General features: G+C 46.3%; 1 protein-coding gene across 1 annotated transcript in view; it reads right to left on the reverse strand.

Annotated features, from left to right (window-relative positions):
* The window catches only part of Trappc12 (trafficking protein particle complex subunit 12), a 67779-nt gene that overhangs the window by 44269 nt on the left and 9463 nt on the right, over positions 1–14047 (reverse strand). Inside the window, exon 4 of the mRNA XM_006989790.4 lies at positions 8506–8622. Within this exon, the coding sequence (XP_006989852.1) occupies positions 8506–8622 (117 nt within the window). The remainder of the gene's footprint in view (positions 1–8505; positions 8623–14047) is intronic.

Consider the following 14047-nt stretch of genomic DNA (forward strand, 5'->3'; position numbering starts at 1 on the left):
GGGCATGCCCATTACCATCCCTTCCCACTGCAGTGATGGCTCTGCCCCCACCCAACCCTGTGATGCCTTTTCAATCAGAACCAGAGCACACGGGAGCGTTAAGTGACTACTGAGCCACACAGCCCTTCAGCAGTCACATGTTCGTCCAGGTGCCAAATGGTGGCCATGTAGGGTTAGGTAAGCAGTAAGCAGAGGTCAGACATGGGAGTGTGTGGAAAGTGTAAGGATTTAGATCCAGCGGCCCTCTGTACCTGCACAATCTGCAGGTGCAAATCCAGCTAACTGTGGATGGTGAGTGTTAGAAAACCATGTGTGCACTGTTTTCACACCCGACTTCCCACCTGACACAGCCCAACAGCTGCTCACGGCACACCTGCGGGATCAGTGTTAGGAGGAACGCAAGGGACAACCGTACTGTGTGAGAAACATGCAGACACTGTGCCACAGGACACAAGAGGTCTGAAGACCCACAGGGTTTGGGACCCGTGGGTTCCTGGAAACCATCTCCACGGATACCAAGCGGTGGTGAGAGCAGACACCGAGTCTCCGGATGCTAAGTTTAATGATGCCACACGGTACGTTGTTATCTGCTCAACACATTAGAGAGACAATTGGAATTTGTGTGTGGGCAAAAATATGTACATGAGAAAAATCTGTTTACATATTTTAAAAACAATTCTTATGTAGTAAAGGCTCCTATCTCATTTTATAATCACTCTGTATGGATATCCACAACAGATAAAACATTTAAATGTGCAATAAAATTATTTGTAAGGAACTTGCAGATATGAAGTGCTCCATAAATGATTAAAAATAGTAGAATGTCTTAAAAACCCCATGGAGCCTGCTGTGATTCCATAAAGAGTTGTCTTCTGTATCTCAAACTAGATCTGCTAATAAAAATGAAGGAAAACTCATCATCTTAATTATTCATCTTTTAAGTAAATGTAAATCTCTGGAAGTGGCTTCCTCCCTGGACGAATGCAGCAGCATTAGGGTGTTACCAGCTCCTCCCAGGGTACCATTCCCACAGTTGCCTCACTAGAACTCTGTGGTGACCTCTATAACTTTTCCAGACATAGCATGCACTTAAACCTCAAGAAGTGTACATTAACCTGATAGCCAAACTCTGGGGTCACAAGGACCCACTTCCTCCTTACGACAACACACGGCAGCCCAGGGCAGCAGCCCGACGGCCCTGGCACCTGCATTTCTCAGGAGACTCCGGGGCTGTGAGGGCGTTTGGAGACAAGAAGCTTGTGGTAGAGGGCCAGGGACTAGGTTCAGATTTGGAAAACGAAAGGGCTCTGGTAACTCAGGACCAGTCTCTAGTTGTGATCTGGATCATCTGGTCTGGGTCAACCAGGCAAGTAGGGAAAAAGGAAGGGGGTGGTTTCCTCAGACTGTTATTTACACAGAAAGTCACCACCGATGACGGAGACATCACACACTGCATGCCAGTAGATCCAGCTCCCAGCTACATCTCCCCAGCTCTTCATTTCCTCATGAGCAAAGACAGAAGACTCATTTGGAATAACTTCTTGTCACCAAGGGAGCCAACCATGACCACGACCCTTTCTCTCCTCACTAGTATGCCATTAGATCCTTTGGGAGCCAGAGAAGTCACCGCTCTGTCATGGGTTCCTGAAGAGGGAGGGAGGGAGGGATGCTACAAGGGTGTAGGAGAGCCAGCAAGGGACGAGATCTCTCGGGACCTGTTTGTTAACATAGAGGACAACCTGTAACAGGTGCTGGGAGAATACGCAGGGAAAGTGCTAAGTTCCACTGTGCCTGGCGTTCTGAGTCACGGCTAAGGTGTCATCCATCAGTTTTCAAATATGAATGTAAACTCGTACCCTCTAGGCAAGCTTGTGTAATTTGCTTTTATTGTTCAATACTGCTTTTCAAATTTATCTGTATTTATGAATGTGGCTGTGGCTCATTTATTTCAATTGCTCCAAAGTGTTTAATTGACTGCACATAACATGATTTTCTTTTGTTGTTTGCTATTAAAGGTTTTCTTTCTTTCTTTCTTTCTTTCTTTCTTTCTTTCTTTCTTTCTTTCTTTCTTTCTTTCTTTCTTTCTTTCTTTCTTTCTTTCTTTCTTTCTTTCTTTCTTTTTTTTTAAGATTTTTATGTATATACTGTTCTGTCTGCATGTATGCCTGCCTGCCAGAAGAGGGCACCAGATCTCACTACAGATGGTTGTGAGCCACCATGTGGTTGCTGGGAATTGAACTCAGGACCTCTAGAAGGGCAGCCAGTGCTCTTAACCACTGAGCCATCTCTCCAGCCCTAAAAATTTTCTTTTGTTGTTTGCTATACAGGTTTTTTTTTTTTTTAAGATTTATTTATTTATTTATTTATTTACTTACTTACTGAATGTGCATTGATGTTTTGCCTGCATGTATGTCTGTGTGAGGGTGTTAGATTCCCTGAAACTGGAGTTACAGACAGCTGTGAGCTGCCATGTGGTTGTTGGGAATTGAACCCTGGTCCTCTGGAAGAGCAGCCAGTGCTCTTAAGTGCTGAGCCATCTCTCCATTCCGCTACTACACATTTCAATAACTTTTTTTAAGCAACAACAAATATGTAACAAATGTGCTTTTTTTGTGTGTACGTGTACATACTTTTCATGCATGTGTGTAGAGGCCAGCGGAGGAAGTTGGGTGTCTTTCTCCACTGCCCTCTGCTCATCCCCTGGAGACATCATCTCTCTCTGTACTGGAAGCTCGCCTTTTTGGTTATGCTGGCTGGCCAGAGCGCCCCTGGGACCCATTTGTTTCTTCTGGAGTGCTACAATTACGGGCACATGCACCCTCGCCTGGCTTTTATGTGGTGCTGGGGATTTGAACCTGGGCCCAGCTTACACAGCAAGTACTCTTACCCACTGAGCCACCAGCTGCCAGTCCTTGTAACTTTTCTTCTTTTCGGGATAGTGTCTCACTGTGCAGCTTTGGCTGGCCTGGAACTTGATTTGTAGACCAGGTTGAGCATGAGCTCAGAGATCTGTACCTGCCTCTGCCTCCTCGGGACTGGGATTAAAGGTGTTCACCACCATGCCTGGATGTAAGAGGTATTTTTGGAACATCTTTTGATCCTGTACACAGGAAGTTTTCTATAGTTTGCTATGGTTTCTTGTTTTTGTTTTGAGACATGTCTGATGTGCAGCCAGGCCTGGGCCGGAAGCTTCCTGCTTCCACCTGAGGACTGGGGTTCTAGGCATTCTTCTCTGTCTGCCTTGCCTCTTGTCAATCACAATCCCCTATGCCTCCCCTCTCCTTTTCCTGTGGTATTGTGCATACCAAGCAAGTACTATGCCACTGTGCTACATCCGTATCCTTTCTCCAGGAGTTTTTGGGTGTTCTGGATCTCTGAGACAGGATCTGATGTACCCTAGCTGGCCCTGAACTTGCTATGCAGCTGAGGCTGCCTTTGAGGTCTGGATCCTTTTGCTTCTGTTTCCCAATCACCTGCTGGGATTGCAGATGTGAGCCACCACATCTGGCCCTCCAAGAAGTCTTCCAAAGCCTAACATTAGAAGTGGAACTGTGGGGTCAAAGGTTACTGAACACCCACATGCTGGCTGGTTTTATATCAACTTGACACAAACTAGTCATTCAGGAAGAGGGAACCTCAATTGAGAAAACGCTTCCACTAGACTGGCCTGTGGTTAAATGTGCAGGGCATTTTCTTGACAAATGATGAATGTGGGTGGGCCTAGATCACTGTGGGTGGGGCCACCCCTTGCTATAAGAAAGCAGGCTGAGTAAGCCATGGGGAACAAGCCAGTAAGCAGCACCCCTCTATGGCCTGCTGCTTTTGGTCACGGTGTTTCATCACAGCAACAGAAACCCCAACTAAGACAACCCATGTCACTAGCTGCTGTCAGGCTGTTCTGTAAGGCAGTTTCATGGACTGGCTGTGCTGCCGACCTCTGCCAAGCTGCTGGTGTTGGGACACTCCTGCTCTGTGATTCCTGCTGGAGGTGAGCTCTTCCGATAGTTATGGGCCACCTGATTTCCGGGAACCTCTTTATGCCTTCTGTCTCTTCTCTTTTCCTTCTTGGTTTGAGGAGTCCTTTTTTTTTTTAATATCTTTTTATATCCTGAATGCAGATCTTCTGTCAGTTCCGTATATTCAGTTGGAGGTTTATCCAAAGCAGTTGTCTTTTTCATCATTATCCTCAATGTTTGGGGTTTTTTGGGTGGTGGCAGCGGCGTTGGAGCTGAACCTCGAACATGCTGGACAATCCCTCCATCGCTGAGCTACACTGCCAGCCCCAGGACTGCTACTTAGGGTCGTTCACCCACCACCTGCTGTTCGAAAAGGTAATTATTTTCTTAAGTGGTTTTTGCTATTCTCAGCATTTCCTACCTTCTTTTTTCCCTTCTATTTTCAATGTGAGACGTTGGAAATGTTCAGTAAAGAAATATTTTTTAAATTTAGTACTTGAAGCATGCCACACAAAACTTCAGGCTTCAAGAAATCTTATGGAAACTTCATCTCCCCTAGATAGGCCTTGTAGCAGTCTGATGATGAAGTCAGTATGGGATGAGGAAAATTTCTAAATTTAAATATTGCTTTTTAAAAACTAGGAAAGAAGATAAGAAGACTGTTTGAAAACTGAACATAGGCATCCTCTGATTTCCAAAGCTAAGACAAACTGTCCAGTGAGAAGTAATGGTAAGTGCACAGCTCATCTGCTTGCACTCAGAGGACATCATTCATTCTGCCCTTGACACCACAGGAGTGATTAAAATGTCCTTCTCTCCAGCAGTGACATTCACTTATCTGTAAATTACAATCTTAGAACGCTCTGATGAGATGTAGGAAAATATATTCAGAAGCTCTCTCCTCCTTAAAGACGGTAGGAATTCCTTTAGGACACAATTAAACACCATGGTCTTTTTATAAATACACCCCTGTCTTGAAGATGCAGGTTGGGACCTGCAGTAAGATTTCCCATGACCTTAACATTTTCAATGTATGGGGAGAAAAATGCAAGCATGTATTAGTACCAGGGATAACCACAGACGGTAGAGACACAGAAAGCAGCAGGATTACAATCCGCACACGGCTCGCGTGTGACTTCAGAGATGTGCTGGGGAATGAAGTCATGCTTTAAGTGAAGCCCGTCCGTCATCAAGACAGGCTACTGTGTGTGCTCGTGTGTGTGTGTGTGTGTGTGTGTGTGTGTGTGTGTGTGTGTGTGTGTGTGTGTGTTTTAAAGGCCAAATAGAGAGAGGGGGAGGGGTGCCCCTTACCATGGAAAGGTCTGTTCACCTTACCAGCTCCCATGGGCTGCAGAGACAGCCACCGACAACTTCACCAACAATCAAAGAAAAGCAGACTCTGAAAGCAGTTGTCCCCAGCATCTTCCTTTTTTCTCTGACAAAGTCTTATCTTCTTAATGTCCCGCTACACAACCCCAACTGGTCTCCAACACATAATCTTCCCACCTCAGCCTCAGATTGTCGGAATTACAGGCACGTGTTGATATGCTGAGCTACGTAAAGCTTTTAATCACAGGAATAATTGTGAATCATTTTAGTAAGAGAATCAATGGGACATTAGATTGACGTTTACTGAAAATTAACCCTAACTGTTACGTATACAGTACACTGCAGCACGCGAGTCACTGACCTTTCTGAGAGCACATGGGTCGTGTAGTGAAACACGCTGAGAGGAGAGGTGACTCTGGGTCACACTGCTGCTGGCAGGCCCAGGCTCCCGCTGATAAACGGCTGCCATGGTGACAGCGGCCTGCCTCTGTAACAGGACAAGGTCTCTGCTGGGTTCTGGACTCTTCCAGGTTATCGAGTGAAGGTGTGTGTTTCTGGTTGACCACACAACTGTTCTAGAAGAAGCAGTGTACAGAGGAGGGAGATGGAGGGGGGGGGGCGGTTGGTGGCCTCTCAGTCTGGAACAGCTGGGACTTTATCCTGGGCACAAAAGGCCCGAGGGATTCCTGGTGGTGACCGACCCTGGGAACTAACGGCTATGCAAGCTCAGAACGGGCGGCTGTCTGTGGAGGGCGCAAGTGGCGAGTCGGAGGAAACAGGAGCCGACCTTCACTGCCAGCGTCTGTCAGGACCGAAGATGCTGAGGAAGAGCCCCCTCAGGTCAGTGAGTCTGGGGTTTGAAGTTTTAAAAACTATTGTGCCAAATCTCTAAATCTGAGTACACTGTGAAGGTGTGGCTCCAGAGAGCGAGTGCGAGCCAACTTTTGCTGTCTTTCCCCAGAGCCAAAAGACTGATGTGTTTGCTGAATAAACACACGTAAGCTGAAGAAACAACATGGAGTTTGTTTCACGTCCATCAGAAACAGACACACAGATACACAGACAGATGGACGGACACACACACACACACACACACACACACATACACACACACACACCATTCCTGGACACAGCCCAGTTCTAGTTATTACTCTGTAAAGCATAAACCCCAGTGCACACAGGTGGTGATTCAGAAATACTATGTCATGTGACAGGAAGTCATCACTAATCAAAGTCCATCAGAAAGCATGGTCTTCAGGGGCTGTGCAGAACACGAGGACTTGGGCACCACTGGGACACCCTAGGACATCTGGGTGGGATTAGTTCCCACCCCCACCCTCCACCCCCTTTTAGGGGAAAATGTTTATTTGAGCTTATAGTTTCAAATTACAGTCTATCACAGTGAGGAAGGCATGGAGGCTGGGGTGACTCTGTCCTTTGTGGTGGAGGCCCCTCCCTTATTTTGTGGATTAAGAAGCAGTCAGTTTAAAAAAAAAAACAAAAGACTCCCAAAATCTCAAAACTATGCTTTTTAAGACAGGATTTCACGTTGCCTGGGCTAGCCTTGACCTCACTGTGTAGCTCAGGATGACCTTGAACTTGTCTTCTGGCCTTCACCTCTCCAGTGCTGGTACCACACGTGTGTGCCACAACATCTACCTCAGTCTTCTAAACTGTTTTAAAAAAGAAAAGCTGACATACTTCTCTTCTTTGGCCCCAGAAAGATAAAAAGTCTTTTTTTTTTTTTAAAGTGAGACTTTTGTATCTTTAGTCCACACAAAGCCTGGACGTGAGTGCTGTGCTCCAGGGCAAGTAAACTCCTGTGCCCTCACCTGCCAGAGGTTACAGATGTTTGAGAGGTGTCCTGAGTCACAGTCAGGGAGTGGAGGATGTCTTATCTTTAACAGCAGCTCTTAACAAAGCAGTGTGGCTTTTCCCCTTCATGGAAGGGTTCTCCTGAATTCAGAAGCCCAAGCCACATGAAGGATTTTTTTTCCTTTAAAATTTAAAAAAAAAAATTACTGTATCAGTCAGGGTTCTCTAGAGTCACAGAACTTATGGAATGAATATACGTATAAAGGGAATTTATTGGAATGACTTACAGGCTGCAGTTCAACTAATCCAACAGTGGCTAGCTGTGAATAGAAAGTCCAAGAATCCAGTTGTTTCTCAGTCCCCCAAGGCTGAGTGTCTCACCAGGTCACAGCGATGGCAGAGTAATAAAAGTAGTTCTGAAAAATTAGTGTAATAAAGCAAGAAACCCACCTCTCACTCAAAGTCTAAAAGGGAATGGATCCTTTAGACTGTCCATCATAATTAGGAGACTGTCTGAACAGTCAGAGCAAGAGCTTGACCTCTCACTTCTGAAGTCAAACACATCATTTCCCGGATCCCTTCACATGGCACACCCACTGACCGCTTGGACACGGGCACCACGGAGGAGCGACACCAGAGTTCATGAATGAGGCAGGGGAAGGAGACGCTGCCTGAGTCTGAAATAAGGCTACCATTTGAGAGTAATCCATTACCAGAAGGCTGCCTGAGGATTCCTACAGGATGTATGTGGGATCAACCTCCGAGACTTTCCCCCTGATAATCCAGAAGAGCAACCAGCACTGCTGAAGCTCTCCCACGAGTCAGGAACTCACTGGAGAGAGATCAGGCTGAGTAGGGATGACGGTGCAGGGCTAGCAGATTAGAGAGATCTGTTCACGAATAGAAATACTTAGAATATACTTACAGAAATACTTGGGAATTCACTAAACAGTAGAGCCAGAGCAAATGGAGCACATCTGAAAAGACCATAAAGGCCGTGACGCAGGCCTGTTGTCATAGTGAGGAGGAAGGTGACGAAGGCCTGTTGTCTTAAGAGTCTGAGGATCACTCAAGCCTGTGACTCAGAGCCAGTCTGAGGGACACAGGGAGACTCTGCCTCAAGAGATAAAAATGAACAAACAAGCAAAACAAACTATCTGCATTTGTTGTAGCTAACGGGAGTCTCTGCTGTCTGCAGTCACCACACGAACTCCCAATGAGCAGCACGTGGACGGAGCGCTTTCTGCTGCCCAGGACAGACACGGAACCCAACAACACTTTCTGTGCAACAGTGTCTGGTGCTGTCTTCAGAGCAACTCACTTCCGGGGCGGAGGGTGGGGGTGCAAAGACTATGAAGGAAGCCAGGTCTTATCAAAGACGCTGAAATCAGCGTGTGTTACTTACAATGAGCTGCTTCAGACCCACGAAAGACTGCTCCACCGAGCTGGCGGTCAAGACTTGTCTCCTCGCTGCAGCCTTCTCACCCAGGAAGCGAAGCATCAGGTCCTTAACTGCATCTCCCTAGAGAGTGCGGGAAAGAGAGGCGGAGACGATGAGACATTCACGGGCTCTGCACAGGAAAGCTGAAATCAGCCAGAGGCTAAGCCATAACTTCTAGAAGATTCCTAGTCTTATAGCTATTCTTTATTTTGGGAATCAGTGTATCACCAACAGATCAGGGCTTTTAGCAGAGACTACAACCTGGCCAGGACAGGGGCTTTCATGCATGGGCTCAGGAGAGAGCGAGCCCCCGTGAGGTGGCACACTGAAGACAGTGGCCTGTGGTCACTCAGAGAAGTACTGTGTGGGAGACTGAACAGGGCTGCACCGATATCGCACCAGTTCCTCAGGCTTACTGGGGTGCCGTGTGTGTGTGTGTGTGTGTGTGTGTGTGTGTGTGTGTGTGTGTGTGTGTGAGTGTGAAGTTACCTCCACACTGGTGGCCCCTTCTTAATACTAAGTTCACAGCCAAGCCCAAGGTGAAGAGGGCTCTGTCCCAGCCTTGTCCTGGAGCTCTGGGCTTGTTGGAGCTGGAGGACATGCTCTATGACTATTTCTGCACCGGGGCAATTTTTACTCCCAACTTGATTCTTCTGGTTGTGCCCACCCAGTCAGGGTGGAGGACATTAGGTGTTACTTCAAGCCTTTTACTTCCTTTAAAAGAAAAGTCACAGAAAACTAGGGGGGGGGGGAGGGTCATGTGAGCTGCCCAGGGAGAAAGAACCTAGGACTTGAACGACAGGGAAAACCTAACTGGAATGAAGCATGGCATATGCTGAGTCTCATGATAGTTCTGTTCAAACTTCTGACGCTCCAAGGCTACCTAACGGAGGTGACTAATGTACCAAGTCAGCAACAAATGGAGGCAAGTATTCGGTATGCTCACACCAAGAAGCTGTTTCAGTGCAGACCTTGGTGTGCAGAGGCTGAGGGGAACCCAGACCTGCCTGCTGGAGATGATGCCTCTGTCCTGCTGACGCCGTCTGCTCTTTAGACACCTAGAGAGGTAGGCTGGCAGCCTCAGTGGGAGGGTCATGTGGGCTCCATGATGTTTCTGGCCCTGTGTGGTGGGTGAGCCTGGTGCTTAAAGGGGCCAGGCCATGATCTTCCTACACTAGGGCAAAATTTAGTAGCAGCAATTCTGTAAGTTCTGCTTTTAGAGAATAAGGTAAAATACTTCAATTATCACAGCTGCAAGAGTAGCTGTGTGATCTACAAGTGATGTTTAGAGGGCAAATAAAAGGGCTAAAATGTGTGACAAGAACTGTAAAACTGCTACCTGTGCCAGATACAGAGAATTCCGGGAGCTGGGGGCAGAGAGCTGGGCAAAAAAGCAAACTCAAATCTGAACACTAGGTCGGCCAGGCAGACACATGTCTTCCATCCCAGTGGCATTCCCCATCAATGAATTCACACCATAAATATCTTTTATCCTTAAAATTCTTTTCCTTAAAGTTCAGTTAGTGGAGCCTGCAAAATGGCCTGGCAGGTAACAGCACTTCTCTCACACCAGAGAGTTCAGTTCTTGGAATCATGTAAAGGTGGAGGAGAGAACCAACTCTATGAAGTTGTCTCTGACCTCCATCTATGCTCTGTGGAACATGCACACACACACACACTGCACACACAACACAATACACACTAATAAATAATGTATATTTATAAATAATAATAATGTAAAAACTAAAAAAAGAGGTTAGTTAGGACAGATGACTCTTGGGTAGAAAGGTATGTCTGGCGAATCAATGTTTTAGCTGTCTTCACATATCTAATGACAAACCAGTGTCTGCTGTGTCCCTAATCAAGGTGAAGACAGCAAGTGAGATGCTGGAGTGGTATACTTTATGTCCCTTATGGCCACCAGGATGAGGAGGAAGCTAGGCTGCTGCAGTGGGGCTGGGATCCAGCTGGAACCTGAGGTCCCCTTAGCCCAGGGAAGGATGGAGGTCATGGAGAAAAAGCCATGAGCATGCCACACCGTTCTCTCGAGGGGCATGAGCAGCTCTTGAAGGTCAGGGTGCAGGGGACTGAGCTCGGGTCTTCTGAAAAAAAAAGTGATCCTGATCGATCACTGAGCCATCTCTCCAGCCCAGCCCCATGGCTGATCGAGATTTAAATCTTGCTCTTTTTAGATTTATTTATTTTATATGCACGAGTGTTTTGCCTGCATGTATGCATGTGCCCACCTGGTGCCCGAAGAGGTCAGAAGGAGGTGTCAGATCCCTTGGAACTGGAGTTATGGATGGCTGTGAGCTGCCACGTAGGTGCTGGGAACTGAACTGTCCTCAAAAGGGCCATCAAGTGCCCTTAACCACTGAGCCATCGATCCACCCCAGAGTGATTAAATCTTAAGAGCAATCAGGGAGGAAGCACACACGAGCTACTGAGGAGCAGGGGTGAGAACTGCGAAGCTCCCCAGAAGATAGTAACGAAGCGTCCCTGGTGCCTTTAACCATGACGATGTAATAGGATTTCAAGCTAACGACAGCTGGGAGATTCCAGATGGACTAATAGGCCTTCAATAAAAAATTAGGGTTTCAGCTTTCAGACACCATAAGAATACGTAATAGCAAGGTCCAGAAAAGGGAAAAATATTTGCTATATCAATATTGCTCACTTCCATCGGAACAGTTAAAGAGCTTTCAAAGTCATCCACTAACAGTAAGACAAATATCCACAGCATAAAAGACAAAAACATTTTTTAAAAAAGAATTTATGATGCCTATTTTTTTAAGATTTATTTTTATTTTTTATGTGCATTGGTGTTTTGCCTGCATATATATCTGTGTTACGATGCCAGATTCCCTGGAACTTTTTTTTTTTTTTTAAACAGACAACATCAAAAATTGTTATCTGAGGGCTGGCAGGATGGCTCAGTGGGTGAAGATGGTCCCAGGACTGATGACTTGATCCTCAGGCCCCACATGGTAGAACAAGAGAGCACTTCTACAAATCGTCCATTGATTTCCATATGCGCTGCTTCCCAACAAATAAGTAAATAAATGTAAGGAAAAAAAGATAAAAAAATAGCCTATATACCAAAGTTTGATAACAGAAGTGACTAGTGAATGCAAATTCAAATTCCAAGAAAATAGCACTACACAGCCACCATGATTGTAAAGTGAAACAACCACCCCCACCACCTGTCCCCAGATTTCCTAGAACAACCACACAATGCTTAAGAGAGCATAAACTGACACACCTCTTTTGGAAGCCAGTTCAGCTACTTATTACACAGTCAGGTACACATTTTCCACAGACAAGGAGAACAATGGCATACACCCCCACACAGGACTCTGCACAAATGTCTCGCTACGTCACTCAGGCTGGTCTCGAACTCCCAGTCCTCTGCTTCCGCCTCCCTGCTGCTGGAATCACTTGCACTCGATACATCTTACTTGTAACATTGTTACTTTGCTAAATTACTAACAGGAGCATGAGTGTGCACGACACACATACAGAGGGACACAGACGTTGGCTGCATGATGAGTTTCACTTGGTCTGAAACCCTGCCCACAGTTCCTAATAATTCAGCACAGGGCAGATCTGGAACCTACTCACATGCTGGACACACCTGCAGGTGCAGCCACGGAATGCATGCATGTGTGCACTCTGGCAGGTGCAGCCATACGGTTTGGTAGTTCAGCAACAGCACTGACTACAGATTTGAGAACCTGGGACTTTTTGTGTCAGGTGAAGTCATGGCAGAAGAGACTTGACCATAAATATCTGCTTTCACCATCTAGGGATATAACACCTTACCTCTGCCTAACTAACTGATCTGAAGGCTGGAGTGGTCCAAGTGGCCGAGTCCTGGGCCAAGGGACACAGGGTAGGGTACACAGACTTGGTCCTCCAGTAGATAACCTGCCAAAGGCATGCTCAAGTGCCCCTTCCTCCCTCCCTCTATGGGGTGGGGGAGTCATGACAAGTGGACATACTTGTGTTAGGGTGGAACACAGCCCTGGTCACATGCAGCTGGCTTTTCTACCACAGGGACACAATCCTATCCAATCCAGCCACTGTCACTTTCATTGCCGCTGGACTGGGTTAACGCAGCTCAGCAGAAATTCCAACTCAAAGGTTCATTCAAGTTTTACCGTTCCACGTATTCCTCTGGGTCACACACGCTATTAGCAGAGCAAGCACCTGAAAAAGCCTCTTCAAGGCAGAGTTCATGCAATACTCATGCATCAGCGAGGGAACGTCTATGCACAGGTAGCTGTTTAGACCCTCAAAGAAGATCTGCATGCTCCCAAATACTTCATTCTCTACCAGCTGTTAAAATGAAACTGTTTGGTTAATTTGATTTCTAGCTCTGCTTTATTTTGTGTCTGTGTGAGGGAATACCACATGTGCAGTGTCTGCAGAGGCCAGAGGAGGGTGTCAGGTCCCTAGAGCTGGAGTTACAGGAGGTTGTGAGCCACCTGACCTGAGTGCTGGGAATCGAACTTGGGTCCTCTGCAAGAGCAGAAAGCATTTTACCTGCAGAGCCACTTCTCCAGTCTTCTACTTTAAAAGGAGTATGGTTAGATATAAACCATTTGATTTATTTCATTTGTTTATCCTTTTTTGAGGCAAGGTCTCATATAGCCCAATGTCTCAGTTGTTAGGGTTATTATTGCTGTGATGAAACACCATGACCAAAAGCAATTTGTGGGGAGGAAAGGGTTTATCTGGCTTATCCTTACATGTACAGTCCATCTCTGAAGGAAGTCAGAACAGGAACTCACACAGGGCAGGAACTTGGAGGCAGGAGCTGATGCAGAGGCCGTGGAGGGGCGCTGCTTACTGGCTTGCTCTCCATGGCTTGCTCAGCTTGTTTTCTTATAGCACCCAAGACCACCAGCCTAGGGATGGCCCCACCCACAATGGGCTTACCCTCCCCCATCAATCACTAATTGAGAAATCACCCCACAGCTAGATCTCATAGAAGCATTTTCTCAATTGGGGTTACCTCCTTTCAGAAGACTCTAGCCTGTGTCAAGCTGAACTAGGTATTTAGGTTGAGCCTGAACTCTTGATCCTCTTGCCTCCATTTCTCATATACAGGGACACAGGTGTGTGCTACTATGCCTGGCTTCATCCTTCTTATAAAAGATACTTAACTGATACAAAACTCTGTGTATCCAGGATGTCCAACCCACTGATTTAATATATGGATATGGTGTACTGAATAACACAAATTAATTAAACACCATCACTACCCATAGTTACTGTATGTGTGTGTGTGATACTTAAAACCTGCTGTAATAAATTCTAAGTTAACTGTAGAGAACTCTAACTGGGCCATTGTCCTGTACATTAGATCTCACCCACGTGGCTTTACCTCAAACTTGGTTCCCACAAACTTCTACTGTACTGTCTGCCAAAAGTTCATTCTTTTATTGTTTGTTTGTTTACATGTAAGAATATGTGGTATGCTGGGTGGTGTTAGTACACGCCT

This window comes from Peromyscus maniculatus, chromosome 22 (assembly GCF_049852395.1).
Source record: "Peromyscus maniculatus bairdii isolate BWxNUB_F1_BW_parent chromosome 22, HU_Pman_BW_mat_3.1, whole genome shotgun sequence".
NCBI classification, from domain to species: Eukaryota; Metazoa; Chordata; class Mammalia; order Rodentia; family Cricetidae; genus Peromyscus; species Peromyscus maniculatus.